Consider the following 15,031-nt stretch of genomic DNA (forward strand, 5'->3'; position numbering starts at 1 on the left):
TGGTCAAATCATACTAAAACAACAATACTATAATTTTTATTTATTATTTTTGACACATATCAAGCTTTCAACTACTATTAACTTGGAAAATCAATTAAAAACTAAGGCATTATTTATTTATTTTATTTCAAATCTAAAATTAAGATATTTTAAAGAATAATAAATCTTGTATCTAAAATTTGAATTCTACCTCTATACCAAACTTAGATCAATCCAAACCTCAAGTAAATAAAAATATCACTTAAATACTATTCATGATGTACAATAAATGAAGGTTGTTGGATTTAAACCTTCTAGACAGTCAAACAATCAACATGTTTTGCCTTAATTATCATGGGGTAAATTTCCCATTATGGAAAACAAAAATGCCTAATGGACAAAGAAATTAATTGGTCAAAATTGAATTGATGTGGGAAAATTTCCCATTATGGAAAACCCAAAAAAAAAAAAAAAAAAAAGAAAAGAAAATGTGGTTAAGTGAATGGGGGTGATGCAAATTTGACCTCCTACCAGGGTTTGTGGGTGGAAGACATGGGATGGTCTCAATCCAAATTGGGGGGTACTTTTAACATGGACCTCTCATGTTTACCCTTGACTTTTAGGCCATAAAGGTAAATGGAATCAAGCCCCCCACCTCCACCTCCACCTCCACCCCCCACACACACACCCACACTCTTTCATTCTTGGAGGGCTCCCTCAGCTTGGCTTTGCCCACACCCCATTTGATTCTTTTATGCCTCCCAAGAATCAAATAAAGCTTAGCTTCCAAGCCTAATGAAGCAAGTTCCTCCACACAAAAAGGAGCCCTTTCTCACCTTCTTTTCCCCACACCAACCCACATTTTCATGGAAAGCAAAAGCAAACTGCATCCTATGCTTCTCCCTTTTGTTTTGATGTCAAATACCCAAAAAGAAAATAAAAATAAAAATTAATCCTTCTAGAAATGGACACATAAGTAGATCATTTAGAGATTAGTAATTCCCTTTAGGTGTCCAAAATCAGAACATTATCTTATCCATCTAACTTATAAGTTAAATTGCACTCTCTTCTTCCTACACTTGGAGTTTGGGAATAAAGGAGGCAAGATTTCGAATTAACTATACTTGCAATAATGCAAACATTAGTATTATTCTGATCCCTCCATATCTTTAGAAGATAAAATTTATCAATTTTATTTATTATAAAAAAATTTAATATGAAATGAATGTTACTCTATGCTTTGAATACGATATGATTTCCCAAATAAAAAATTATTACGATAATTAAAAGTCATTCGATTAATTACAGATAAAAATTCATTTTCATCTTGTGCCATCGATATAGGTTTTTAATTTTTTTCAAAACATATATGTTGAAGAATCCATGAGCATTTTCAATCTAGTTGAAGAAATTATAAGCTTTTAATGCTAATCATATGCTTTTATCATCAATAAGCTTGTATATTTTAATAAGTTTTTAAATAATTTTTTTTAACAAGGTATAATAAATAAATTCCTCACATTTTGTAAAAAAAAAATAAAAAATAAAAAAATATTTTGTAGGATGAGAAAAAAAAAAAAAAGCAATAAATAGGAAAGCCCATGAGTCCATGACCATATATTAATGAAAGAAAGATTTGTTTTTACACTTTTGAGCAAAATTTGTGGGGAACAAATACACCAAAGCCCTTTACAAACCCAAGCTTTTGAGGGAAGAGATGTGGAGAGCCGAGCCGAACAAGGAGGAGAGAACAACCGGCGGCTGAAACGTCGTCGTTTCGAGCGTCTCTTTAGTCTTTAGTCTTTAGGTGGTGGTAAGAGTATCGTCGGCATGTGCGCATTAGAAGGTTTAGGTGGCCACAACGACAACAACCTCAGACGCACTGTGGTGGAGCGTGGGTCCCACACACCTTCCATTCCTCGCCTCCTAGCCAACGAAAGAGGCTCCCCTTTTGTGGCCCCCACCACCTAACAACGCTTTCCTACTGTGCATTGCCCCTACACACATGGCATCCGATGCTTCGTCCATGTCATTGCCAACTTGGTCACTCCTAATTACCCTTATGCCCCTACCCTTCTTATCATAATTTTTATTATTAATCATCATCTATTTTTATTTTCGTTTTAAAATAAAAAAATCATATGAAGGTAGAAAAATTTATAAAATGTCTTTAAAAATTATTTGTAATAATTTTTTTTAATCCATTTTAAAAGTAATTTTTTTAAAATTATTTTCTCAATATGTTATTTTTTATTTTAGAAATAAAAAAAAGGATGTGAATCAAAGTTGACACCTTTCTCAAAAAGCATTTTTTAATGCTTATGAAAACATTTTCTTGTCAAAATTGGGTATTCCATGAATTTTTTAAAATTATTTAGGTAATTACTTGATAAATATTTTTTCTAAAAATCAATTTTTATTGTGTAGTATATTACCAAAAATACTTTTATAAATTTATATCTAAATACTAAATAATTTTTAAAAAACTTTTCTAATGAAAAATATTACTAAAAAAAAATTTAAATCATAAATACTTAAATTAACTTTTTACTTATTTGACTCACATTTTTATAAATAAAATGATTAATAATTTGAATTAAGATGATACTATAAATTATTTAATTAAATTAAATATATTAAAGTTTGTGCCTAAGGTAAATATGGCAGAAAAGAAAACATTTTTAACGGATTCAAATCATGTAAGAATATTAATTCTACATGTCTTAATTTGTCATTTCATGACATTTCATAGATAAATTTTGATGACATTACCATGTAATAAATGCATCATAATTAATTAAATTTTATTGAGGGTTTATTTTTCTTGTAAAAATTAAGGAGTTGACTGGCATTAATTATGCCTAATTATGGCAGGTTTAAAAAGTTACTTTTTATGGTTTATTTATTATTTTTTTATTTTTTAAATTTATTTTGTATTATTGCATGGCCTCGGCTCACTAATTTCCACGTGCAAAATTTGCCCCAAAAAAAAACACCAAACGGTTTTGGTGGGTCTAGGGGCAGATGCGTACTTTCACATGGTCACGGTGCTTACCATTCTCCCCAACCCAACAAACGTTCAGTTCAATTTGCCACGTCAGGAGTCCGTCAGGTGCCATGGCGACAAGTGGGTTCCATGGGTACGGACATCGCAAATCAAATATAAATAGTTCCGGAAACCACAGCACTCGGAACCAACCCTCGCTTTCATCTTCCGATTTCCCTCTTCGTATTCCGATATTTTCACCGATATTCGGCCGTTGAAGCTCCAGAAACTGTGCAATATACCGTTGGGAGCATTTTGGGTACGACTACGATATACCGTTGGGAGCATTTCGGGAGTGGTATTTGAGAAGCAGTGATGCCGGCGGGGCCAGTATCGGCGTACGAGAAAGCTCCGATGGGACAGGGGATGGTGCCGGTGTCTGTGCCGGTACAGATGCCGGCGGCGCCAGAGTCATTCGCGAAGGACGCGATTATCGCGTGGTTCAGAGGGGAATTCGCGGCGGCGAACGCGATGATCGACACACTCTGCAACCACCTGGCTCAGCTGACAGGCGGCGTCGGATCGGAGTACGAGAAGGTGTTCGCTGCCATTCATCTCAGGCGCTTGAATTGGATCCCGATCCTTCAGATGCAAAAATACCACTCGATTGCTGATGTGGCGATCGAGCTCCAGAATGTTCTTGACAAGAAGACGGAGAACGTTGGAGGAGCTGAAGGTGTGAAAATAAGTGAGGAAGCAATGGAGGTTTGTTTGGAAGGGAAGAAAGAGAAGGGAACCGATGAGGAAGTGATGAAAAGTAATGGAAATGTTGATGGCGATGAGGTGGTAGTAGAAGAAGAGGACTCGCCGGACAGTGACATTACTGATTCAGGTAAGCGCTTTTCAATCTTAAAGTTCTGTTTGATATCAAAAGGTTTTTTTTTTTTTTTTCTCACGTTTTTATGCGATTGAGAAGTTCCGTTGGTAAAGTAGCGTTTTTGCCAATTTTGTGATTGTTCTTGGAATTTGTGACGCCTAATCTAAAAGCGGTTATTCAGATTTTAATTTTCCGAATGCTAAGCTTCGCAGCTGTGCAGGTAATCATCTTGTTTCAGTCCACGCTTTGTTTGGTTGCTGAGAAAAACGGAAGGAAATTGATTGCGATTTTAAACATGTGTTTTCACTGTTTCGAAGCGGAGAAATATTAAAAAAAACAAGCATAAAAATTTTATTTTCTATTTTTCCTCTTTTTTTTTCTCACAATTTTCTAAATGCTATGGTTCCTAGCTGCTTTGCAGGAATTCATTTTGTTTCAGAACACGCTTTGTTTGGTTGCTGAAAACGGAAGGAAATTGATTGCGATTTAAAACATGTGTTTTCATTGTTCCGAAGCAAGGAATAATAAAAACCAAACATAAAATTTTGTATTTTATTTTATTTTTTCCTTTTTCTCCTCAATTTTCTCATCAACCAAACAGGGACAATAAGTCCGGCACAAGTTTTTCCTCCTGAGATCCGTGATTCAGAGCCGATTGCAAACACTCGGCATTTATCAGACTCGTGAGAGTCTTAAATCCTTCCAACAATTTGAAGCAATTTGAATTTTCTTTCTGTTGAATTCAACATTTCTGGTTTCTAGCGGTATATGCCATTTTGATCCGTTGTTCTTGCTTCCGATAATTCAAACTTGGGTCCCAAAAAGATTGAAGATTCCAGAGTTCGAATACTTCTCAATAATTCGGATTTAGTTTAATCTTTCTTCAAAAGAAAAAAATCGATGACATATAAAAAAATAAAAAATAAAATAATACAACGAGGCTGATATTTTCCCGAGGTTTGAGTGGGGTTTGGGTTTTTCGAGGTCTAGAAAGGTTGGCAGCATCCGGTGTTACAGTTAGTTTCGGGAGAATACGATTACGCAGATGATGCCTCGGGATGTGTGCGTGATGATTTAATCCTAATTCTGAACCGTTTGATGGCAATCAAACGTCATAGCTGGTTTTTGTTGATTTTGTCTGGTGGGTTTGGAGCTTTGACATCTTTGTGCTGTGATCCCAATTCCAATTGTATTTGAGTTCTGTATTGACTGGACCGAGTTGCCGGGTCAACTCTTTGGTCCTGATCAGGAATACCTATTGGTTGGTGGGTGGGGGGTGGGTGCGTGTGTCACTGTGACCCCAAAAAAAAAAAAAAGAAGAAAAAGCGGAATTTAAAACTATGATGATATGGTGTTTGGACACTAGGGTTAGTTGTCCGAGATCTGGATACCGTACCCTATCGTACTTTCCGCTTTGGTCTCTCTTTTGGTTTTTTTTGTCGCACACTAACACGGGGCTAGAAACTAGAAAGTAATTAGGTAGTGGGCTTTTCTTTCTTTCTTTCTTTTTTCTAAAGGGAGCATCAAACAATTCCACGGGGCTAGAAGGTGCTTGGAAATTGTTTGAGAAAAGTAAAATCAAAAGGAAAGTATTTTGAATAGTAAAATTAGTTATAATTTTTTTTCTAGCAATGAGAAGATTTTTGGATCATGAATCCCTCTTCTGCTAAACACAATTGTTTGGAATGCAGGGTCTCAAGATGTGCAGCCAACAACAGAATGCACAGAATCCCAGCCTACGTCAGAAAATATTGGGATTTGTGGTAACCATGAAGAGTGCGGGGGGCGTTCAACGCAGATCAAGTTAACAAAAGGTTTCGTAGCCAAGGAGCCAGTGAAGGGGCACATGGCGAGTTCTTTCTTTCAGAATTTAAAGCACATTGTTTCTTTAAAGAAAATGGAGTCCGGGGAATAGATAGATATCCAATAGTTTATCACGGGCTCTCCCTTTATTTCAAGGCGGTTGCGTGAATCCCAACCTAGTCACGCAACTCATTACATGGGTGTCACCCATAATGTCGTTAGAAAAATATCATGCGAATTAATTGCAGGCGCTGATTAAAGTTTGATGTTTTGTTTCATTTAGCAGTGTTTGATTCAGCATCAATTTTGACCGGCGCTTGTGGGCCAATTTTATTGTTCTTTTAGCTGATTTACATGAGTAAGACCGCCAGTATGAAATTTTATATCACCTGGTGCGTGTCTGAAAGTGGGGCCCCAAAGTGTTGAAGGAATGGGAGAGCTCATAGCAAGAGGTAGGATACCATCATCATAGGTGGACTGTAAAACGAACTACCAAATGACTATTGCTTGTAACTGGCAGGTGAATGTTGTGAAAGGGCTAAAGCTGTACGAGAACGTATTCACTGTTCCAGAGCTTGCTAAGCTGTCTTATTTTGTGGATGAACTCCGTATTGCTGGCCAGAATGGAGAACTCTCAGGTGAGCCCTCATTCTAAAGCATTTTTCTGCTATAATTTGTTCAATTTTTCATAATTTAGCCATTAATCCTGTTTCGATCCTCTTCCGGATCCGCCATATTTCTTGCATAAACACGATGATTGTCAAAATTAAAGGCACTTTGTGGGTGTACTTTCTGTGGCTTCTCTGCAATTGCTTGTTGCAATTGGGTTCACAATATTACTTGCCACTTTTTGGTTCCTTGTCTTTAACATGCTGATTGTCTTATAAGTTGGCAATGGAATGGCTTGCTTAGTGAAGTAATGATTACTGAAATTGTTCCAAAATCTTCCTTGGAACATCTAAGTGAATCTTCTCTGGATGAATATAGGTGAGACCTTTATCTTATACAACAAACAGATCAAGGGAAACAAGAGAGAGTTGATTCAGTTCGGGGTTCCAATTTTTGGACAGATAAGCGAAGGATGTAAGCATCAATTCAATAAGATTTCTATGTTCTAATAGATTCTATGTTGTGCTTCCTAAAATCTGTGATTGAATCCTCAATTATCAATAATAATACTGCCCTGCATCTTCTATGGAGATTTGTGACTGGAATATTTGTCTTTATAGGTAATGGGGAGCCTATTCCAGCCCTTCTCCAAAATGTCATTGATCACCTGATTCAATGGGAACTAATACCAGAGTATAAGAAACCAAACAATTGCATTATCAACTTCTTTGATGAGGTATAGTTAGCTTTGCTGCATCATCATTTTCACTATTCTCTTTTATTTTTTGTTCAAACACGGTTTAGGAAAGGGCATTTCTCATCCTTATGCCTGTATTATGAACCCAAACTTTGGATGGTAATTTTGTTTCTACAAGAGAACTAAAATCAATATGCTTCTTTTATGCAGGGGGAATATTCACAACCTTTTCTGAAGCCACCTCATTTGGAGCAACCAATATCTACTCTTCTCCTCTCTGAATCAACAATGGCTTTTGGACGTGTTCTTGGAAGTGACAATGATGGAAACTTTAAAGGGCCATTCATGCTTACACTGAAGGAAGGGTATGTTCAAAGAAAAAATTGTATTGATTTACACATTTATGATTTTTGGGATTACAGAAATCGAAATACAACCTATAAGACCTAAATGAGAGGTTGACGCTAAAAAATGGAGATTCTAGAAATAGCTTTCACTTACATTTCTTCTTTCAATAAATGTCCATCATCAGCATCGCATAGTCCTCTAAACACATAAGTTGGTATATCATATAACCATAATTTCTTATTGCTTTGCAGGTCTCTTATAGTCATGAGAGGAAACAGTGCTGATATGGCAAGACATGTTATGTGTCCATCTTCAAACAAAAGGGTCAGCATCACATTCTTCAGAGTTCGGACAGAAACCAACAGAGACCAACTAACACCAGTAAACAAGGACCGGTCACAGGTAACCCCCCCCCTGACAAAAGCCATTACCCTGTGGCAACCAGGAGTTCCTACTGGATACACAATGCCAAGTGGAGCTTTCAGTGGTTATGGAACGATGGATGTAATGCCCAAATGGGAAGTTGTTCGCGCTCCACTTGTCATGCTGGCCCCAGTAACCCCTATGGTGATGAGCCCCAGAAAGATGCAACAAAGTGGCACAGGTGTTTTCTTGCCCTGGGCAGTGAAATCAAGAAAACATGCAAAGCATCTTCCTCCACGTGCTCAACGAAGCCGGCTTCTTGCATTACCTTCTACAGTTGATACACATGCAGCAGAGCCAACTTCTGAGCCATGCATCAGCGTTGAGGGAACAGCAGTATGAGCTTATTCTAAGGCAGCTCCGAGGCCAAAGCAATACCAATCAACAGAGGTATTGCTCATGATCTCTTCCTCTGAAGATGCTTCTCTTCTTGTACACACAAGACCTCCGGTGCTGTTCAATGATTTACCTTTTTCCTATTTTCTTCAGTAACTCTAGGTTCTGTTTATTGGTTTTTATACCTTTTCTTGGATGCCAATCATGCTAGGGTTCTAGAAACCATTGAGCTTTAAAGTTTTAAGGGAGTGTGAATAGCCTGAATAGGGGGTGGAATTTTGTATTGGCTACAAAGTTTTTTTAAATTGATCTCTTTTAAGGACACAGAGAAATTTCTGGTTGCATATTTTGCTGAAATGGTATCTGAATTAAGCTTTTATGGATGACGCTAGGTTATGTAGATATTTTGGAAACTTCTACATTACACGATATGCCATTTGTTCTTTTACTTATTACCCAATTCATCAATGTTACTGTTGCATGGCAATCTACGCAGCTGTTCTTTGTTTTGTTTGCGCTCAACTAAGATTCACAATGGGATGATGTGATTGTCATTAAAATAAAAACCGCGTTTGCGGTCCTCATTAAGTCTTCATCCTCAAGTGAGTCACATGAGTAAGTAACTTCAGGATGGATAAAGTACTTCCATTGCCATTCTGCTTTCCTTCATAGCAGTTGCTTCATCTGCCATAGCTAGACATCTCCTTGTAGTGTTTTGGAGCTTCATATGTTTCAATAGACTTATTATCTATAGGTTTCTTTTCAGTTCATAAGAAGTGTCCTAGGGGAATATAATTCTTGGCTATGCCTCATATAGATGCCTGTCATCATCATAGCTGCATAGGTTTCTTTTCATTCCATAAGGACCATTAGGAATGCCATTTTCGGCTGTGCCAAGATAAAAACCTGTCTCACCTTGCAGTGATAGTAAAGGAAGGGGGTGGCGCCTATTCTGGTAGTAAAAAAGAGGTTTCTGAAGACTACATCAGAGTGGTAATCAGTCAGCTTCTGAGCAGCAGCCATTGGTGTTGAATAGTGTGTGCATTAATTGAAAAGTGTTTAAATGTGGGAGGTCCAATTTACTGCATACCAAATTTACATGAAATGCTAAGAAGGCATGATAGGACCACAACCAAGAGGGAAAATAATATACAGTAATGGTAAAAGATAGCAAACCTTAGGACTGGTTTCCTATGGAAACATTGAGTAATGCTTTCATCCTTCTGGGATATTGGTTGGGCTCCAATTAACCAAAATGCAGGTATTTATTTATTTTTATTTCTTTTTCTACTCAACCATCTTCTTCTTCATCTTTTCCCCTCCCTCTCTGGAGAATGGCCTGTGAATTTGCAAAAATTTGTCTGCATTAGCAAGAGTTTTTTAGGTGATAGTATCAATTTTCATGACATCTTGTAGAAGCCCTTGAAAAAATTTGCAAGTTATCATCTAGATATAGGACCATCCATTGTTGCCCAACATTCAGGGAGATCATTGGAGTCTTAAGGGGTTCTTGGTAGAAGCATTTTCTTGTTTAGATTCCTTACTTTGGTCTCTCTTTTTTCTAGGATGCGCCTATTGCAAATGTCTATTACTTTGTTTGACATCCCAACCAGATCAGACTTTATGAGTATGGGATTCCCATAAACCAGCTGCACCATTTTCTGACTGAGTGGCTTGCCAAAAACCTTTTGGCAACTTCCAGGTAAGGATAAGCAAGGGTGTGAGAAATTGTTTTCGCTTTTAAGTATTCATAGGCGATAATTGGAAGTTAACTTAGGATCTAAATATTTATAATTATCACCATATTTATAAGAAATTAAATCGAACATCAGATTGTTTAAATAAGACAAGTATTTGTAACATAGAATCTATTTATTTGGAAGTCAAATGTTCCTAGAGATGTTATAAAATTTGGATTTGAAAATTATCACAAAGTGAGATAGAAACCAGTTTGCTTTCGATCTTACATTCGGCCAATTTGCATATAAGTTCATGAGCTTGCAGTTTTGCAATGGCCTGAATAAGAATATCCCACATCCCAGAGGTGTGACTAGATCATAAAAACTGCCCAGAACAACAAAATGAGATACCCCTCATTTGCATCATTTTCTTTCCCCTTTTTCTTTTTTGGGTGGGTTATGATTTATGGTTTAAGGGAGGTGCTTCATAGTTATGTTTTCATCCATGAAAGTCAACTCACAACCATGAGATACCACCAGAAAAAAGAGCATAAACACCAGTAATTTCTCCCAAGGTTAAAGTTGAATATATATATAATCATCAGAATACATGCCTACAAACATTTGGAATTGTGATCAAGAACTGCATTTGATGGATTTTACCAACACCAAGAATAACCTTTCCACCATTTAAAAGAAAATGTGGCAGTGACCAAGTTCAACATATATAACATAATCTGTTAATGCAGCATCCTAGGGGAAAAGGAAAAGGAGTAGAAAATCAGACACCATATGCTTCCAAGTCATGTTGAACATGTTGATCAAAGTAACCATATCCTGGGAATTTGATAGCAAATGAAATGATCATCAACAAAACTCAAATGTAGAAGTTGCAACCCTAATACGCAATTACAATCAAGAAAAACAAGTAGAAGAAACTCGGGCATAAGTTGCTTCTAGCTAACATCAAACATGTGAGTAATAGGCACTGTTTCTAGGATTTGTGAAAGAAGTACAATGTTCCAAGTTCCAACTAATAACAAGGGAAAGAGCTTCCATTAAACACTCCAAACTACAAGTTGCAAGCCAAATATATAATACAATCGATCAAAATGCATGTTCAGAAGTACATTGTCCTAAACAATGACATGTCAAAGGTCTACCAGTAGAAACTCCAAACTACAAGTTGCAAGCCTAATATACAGTGACAACAACTCAAAATGCTTATAAAACACATGAATGATAGCTACTAGCAAAGGAATATCGTCCCCACAAAACTACATGTGAAAGAAGTGTCAAGAAAACCTCAGGCTACAAGTTGCAAGCCTAATGTACAGCCAAATCAGCCCACAATGGAAAAACAGTTAGGTTTTGTTCTTCCAGAACCCATCAGCCATTCACCCTAAAATTTTTTGCTTTCATAGGTAATCGGAGAATATATTAAGCAGCACCCAACAAAAAGGAGTGCACCGTATGTACACTCAGCCAACCCTACAAATGATCTGCAAGCTATATAATTCAATATCTCTCATGATAAAAATAGAGAGGAGGATAGAAGGAAGAGAAACAAGAAAGCTAAAATATTCAAACTGATGGATGGACACAAATGTTATTGACAATGTTGGAAAAGAACCCTTCAAATTCTAGCATTACATTCACATATTTGCATTTATAAACGAAGGAACAAGGAAAAACAATATCCCAAACTATGTAAATGATGGGGGAAAGTAGAATGGAATGCAATGAATTCAAGCATTTATGAACTTGATATGTACATCAAGCTTTAACAGGTTCATCATCATCTTCAATATCCCAATTCAAGTCTTCCTCTTCATCTGCAGCACTCAGCCGCTTCCGCATGTTATCTCTGTTTGCAGGGCTGCCAAGATTCACTTTCTTTTCATCACTGCTGCTGAGATCCTCAATCTCATCCCACCCAAGATCTTCTTCCTCTGGTGCTTGGCTTGCTACAACTTGAACACTGCTTTCTTTCGAAGATTCACCAGAATCAACTTTCCTTTCCAAAGCCACCTTTTCATCAGACTTCACTGCTAATTCATCCTTCTTCACTTCCAACTGCATTTTCTCATCGGACACGGACACATTCTCACTACTCATAGTGAGAATGCCCTTGTCTCCGGCATCCACTTTCACCTCATTTTCTCCCTTTTCAAGAGAAACCGCAGAAGTCCCGACTCCTGATTCCTCAACAGACTCCTCCTTTTTCACAATTTTCTCGTAATCTTTATTACCCAATTCTCTATTTTCTTTTTCCATTTTCTCAGAATTCTTCCCACCCACCTCTCTGGTAGTCTCATCATCCTCGTCTTCATCCTCAACATCCCAACTCAACTCCTCCTCATCTTCCCTCATAATAGCTCTCTTCACAAGACTAGCCCTAACATCCTCAGCTTGCTTGAGCTTATAAACCCTGTAAAAATACCGAAACCAGAATGTCTCCTGATCGACATTTTTCGGAACAATCCGATTGTAAATCCCCTCCATAGCCCCATTTTCTTCTAACAAATTCTGAATTTCCTCACCCTTGTCATCCAACACAAACTCTAGTTTCCACTTATTGTAATCATCCAAATCCTCAGGTTCTTCAACATATGTATTGACATCATTCTGAATTGCACGAACCTGAGCATCAAATCTACTAAACGGTTTCGAGATCACACCCTGATTACTATGATTCTGGGCATTTTCATCAGTATCAGTATCAACTGCTAGAAGCGCTTCCTTACCATGTGAGATGATCTCGGCCGTTCCTTTCAACATGGAGCTCCCGAATTCAGACGCGCCGACCTCGATCGACGCCGGCAGTTCCTTCACGACACGGCTCGCGACCTCACGGAACGCCGCCGTTTCATGCTTCAGGCCAGTCCCAAATTCCTGGAGATCTCGACGGTATATTTCGATAACTGATTCGGATTTGGTGGTTAGGGTTTTGATTAAACCCCCAAAGCTCCAACCACCGCCAGCACTGGGATTAGGGTTAGGGTCCGGTTTCGCATCTGGGGCATCGTCTTCTTCGCTTTGGGATGGTTTTTTGGGCGATTCCGGATCTGGGTCGAATCTTGGAGGATCTGGGTCGTCTGAAAAAACGGATTTGAAGAAATCCATGGAAAGAATTAGGGTTTTCGATCAGAGAGAATTGGGATTTCTCAGAAAAATTGCGAAAACAGAAATGAGTTAACAATCTTGAGAGAGAAGAGTACGAGAGAGAGAGAGCATGTTCCTCTACACGCCAGACTATGCTATCAATATAGTCCCTCACAAATCTGAACCAATAAAAAAAAAGAAAAAAATTCAAAATCATATTTCACCATAAATATTAAAGATCAAGAAATTCATTTAAAAATTTTAATTTATAAATTATTCTTCTTATTATAGGATTTTCATTAAAATTAAAAAAAAATCATTAAAATTTTAAATTTATTAACATTATCCTTATTTTAAATAAAAGGATTTCTTAAATATAAAATTAATGGCATGATTTTATTTTTATTTTTTTAATAATAAGATAAAAAAAAAAAATTATATCCTAATCATTGGCATCTTGTGGACCAAGCTACAACAACATCTAGGTGGTGGTGCATGAAGTATCTTTATAGCAAAGCAAGCCATATTTTTCATTTTAGAAGTTACTTCCAAATTGGGTTTTGAAAACAAAGTGTTTTTTTTTATTTTTTATAAATAAAATAAAAAATTCCTAAAGAATAATAATAATAAAGTGATACAAATTGAATGCTTGATGTCTATAATATTTTTTTTTGTCCTTTTCATCATAGACAACCATGAGGATAACTAAATTAATGGAGGGATGCTATACTCAAATGAAGTGTTTGAATATGATAAGCAATGCCCCATAGAATATGAGCCCAAATCTTAGTGTAGAATATTCAAAAATACCTTTGCCATTTGTTGGATTGGATTCTAATTTTAGGGTTTATGTTTATAATCCAATCATCTCAAGCCATGTGGAAGAAAAAATGGGGAAAATACATTTTTTTAAATAATTTATCTCTCCCACCAATTAAACTTCTATATAAAAATAAAACATATAGTACAAAAAAAATATAAATTTATCTCATATTTTTTTAAATTACTTTTTTTTTTTATATCTTAATTTTTTTTAAACAATTTTTAAAATCATTACTTTTTTAATGTAAATTTTTAAGAGTTTTTACATCTATATATTAAAGTTACTGTTATTTTTTATTTTTAAAAATAGAGAAAAAAAGAATATATCCAAACAAATTTTCGATAATCAAGTATAACCTTAAATACTAGTAAAAAGAAGCATTGAGCTTAAATTGATACAGGCTCAACTCAAATGGTACAAGATTAGAAGATGTTTGTTTTTTAAACTTTTACCGAAAATAACTTGCTTTTAAACTTTGAGTTGTTTGTCTTTCTATTTTTTACGATTTATTATAAATTTTGGATGGAATAAAAATTTTTAAAATAACACCATTATCGATGATAAATATAAAAAGTAATTAAAAATAAAAAAAGATAAAATAAAATAAAATGATAATATAGATTTAAAATAAAAAATAAAAGATTTAAAATAAAAAATAAATTAAAAAAGATAAATATTTAAAATTAAAAAAACTTTCAAAAAAATCCATGATATTTTCCCAATAAATTGCCGATATATTCATCGATATATCCGATCAATTCCATAGTATCCGATAGCTCTAGTCCACGTTTGATTATTTCACTGATTTTTCGCTTCCAAACTAATATATCACCAATATTTCGTCAATATTATCGATATTTTACCGAAATTCCCATCAATGTACCCATGTCGGGCACCACCGATATTCATATATTAGGCGATATTTCACCAAACAAAATTTGAAATTTTAATCCTTGGATCGAATCGAACATGATTTGAACTGAAATCCTTTAACTAAAATCACCATAATTAGACTTTAAGGTCATGTTTGATTCTTATAAAATTTGAGGTAAAATAAAATAAAAAGGAACAATAGAAAGCAAGTAAAAATGAAGAAAAATAAAAAAATTTGATTTACATTCAATTAATTATTTTCATACATCACTTCAAGCTCATTTCATTCATTTTATTTTTTTATATAATTTGAAAAAGCATAAATATCTAATTAATTTTAATTATATTTTATTTATTTTTCTATATTTTTTATAATAAAATTAAATATATAAAAAATCATTTTCCTTAATATGTGTTTTTCGAAACCTAAGGTAAGGAAGTCCAACCTATTTGGTTCTCTCACACTAATTATCCAAAGGGCACAAGAGAATCC

At 35.5% G+C, this 15,031-nt stretch overlaps 2 protein-coding genes across 2 annotated transcripts; one reads left to right on the forward strand and one right to left on the reverse strand.

The window, feature by feature from the left end:
* The first annotated feature begins 3,155 nt into the window (after positions 1-3,155).
* On the forward strand, positions 3,156-8,441 carry LOC100256341 (RNA demethylase ALKBH10B). Its single transcript, XM_002271325.4, has 7 exons — positions 3,156-3,857; positions 5,534-5,691; positions 6,166-6,283; positions 6,633-6,728; positions 6,875-6,990; positions 7,162-7,316; positions 7,551-8,441. Exons 1-7 carry the CDS (start codon positions 3,341-3,343, stop codon positions 8,062-8,064), a joined length of 1,674 nt encoding a protein of 557 aa, XP_002271361.1. The 5' UTR covers positions 3,156-3,340; the 3' UTR covers positions 8,065-8,441.
* A 2,877-nt stretch (positions 8,442-11,318) lies between these two features.
* LOC100252855 (uncharacterized) lies at positions 11,319-13,046 on the reverse strand. The gene has a single exon (XM_002273723.5). The coding sequence runs from the start codon at positions 12,861-12,863 to the stop codon at positions 11,514-11,516; it is 1,350 nt and encodes a 449-aa protein (XP_002273759.1). The 5' UTR covers positions 12,864-13,046; the 3' UTR covers positions 11,319-11,513.
* Between the last annotated feature and the right edge of the window lie 1,985 nt (positions 13,047-15,031).

This window comes from Vitis vinifera, chromosome 7, assembly GCF_030704535.1.
Source record: "Vitis vinifera cultivar Pinot Noir 40024 chromosome 7, ASM3070453v1".
In the NCBI taxonomy this organism is placed as follows: Eukaryota; Viridiplantae; Streptophyta; class Magnoliopsida; order Vitales; family Vitaceae; genus Vitis; species Vitis vinifera.

Coding starts and splice junctions, on each gene's coding strand:
- LOC100252855 (XM_002273723.5), bottom strand. CDS start 12,863: ATGGATTTCTTCAAATCCGTTTTTTCAGACGACCCAGATCCTCCAAGA.
- LOC100256341 (XM_002271325.4), top strand. CDS start 3,341: ATGCCGGCGGGGCCAGTATCGGCGTACGAGAAAGCTCCGATGGGACAG. Junction 5,692..6,165: donor AGCCAGTGAAGGGGCACATG/GCGAGTTCTTTC, acceptor TGTAACTGGCAG/GTGAATGTTGTGAAAGGGCT. Junction 6,991..7,161: donor TTATCAACTTCTTTGATGAG/GTATAGTTAGCT, acceptor TCTTTTATGCAG/GGGGAATATTCACAACCTTT.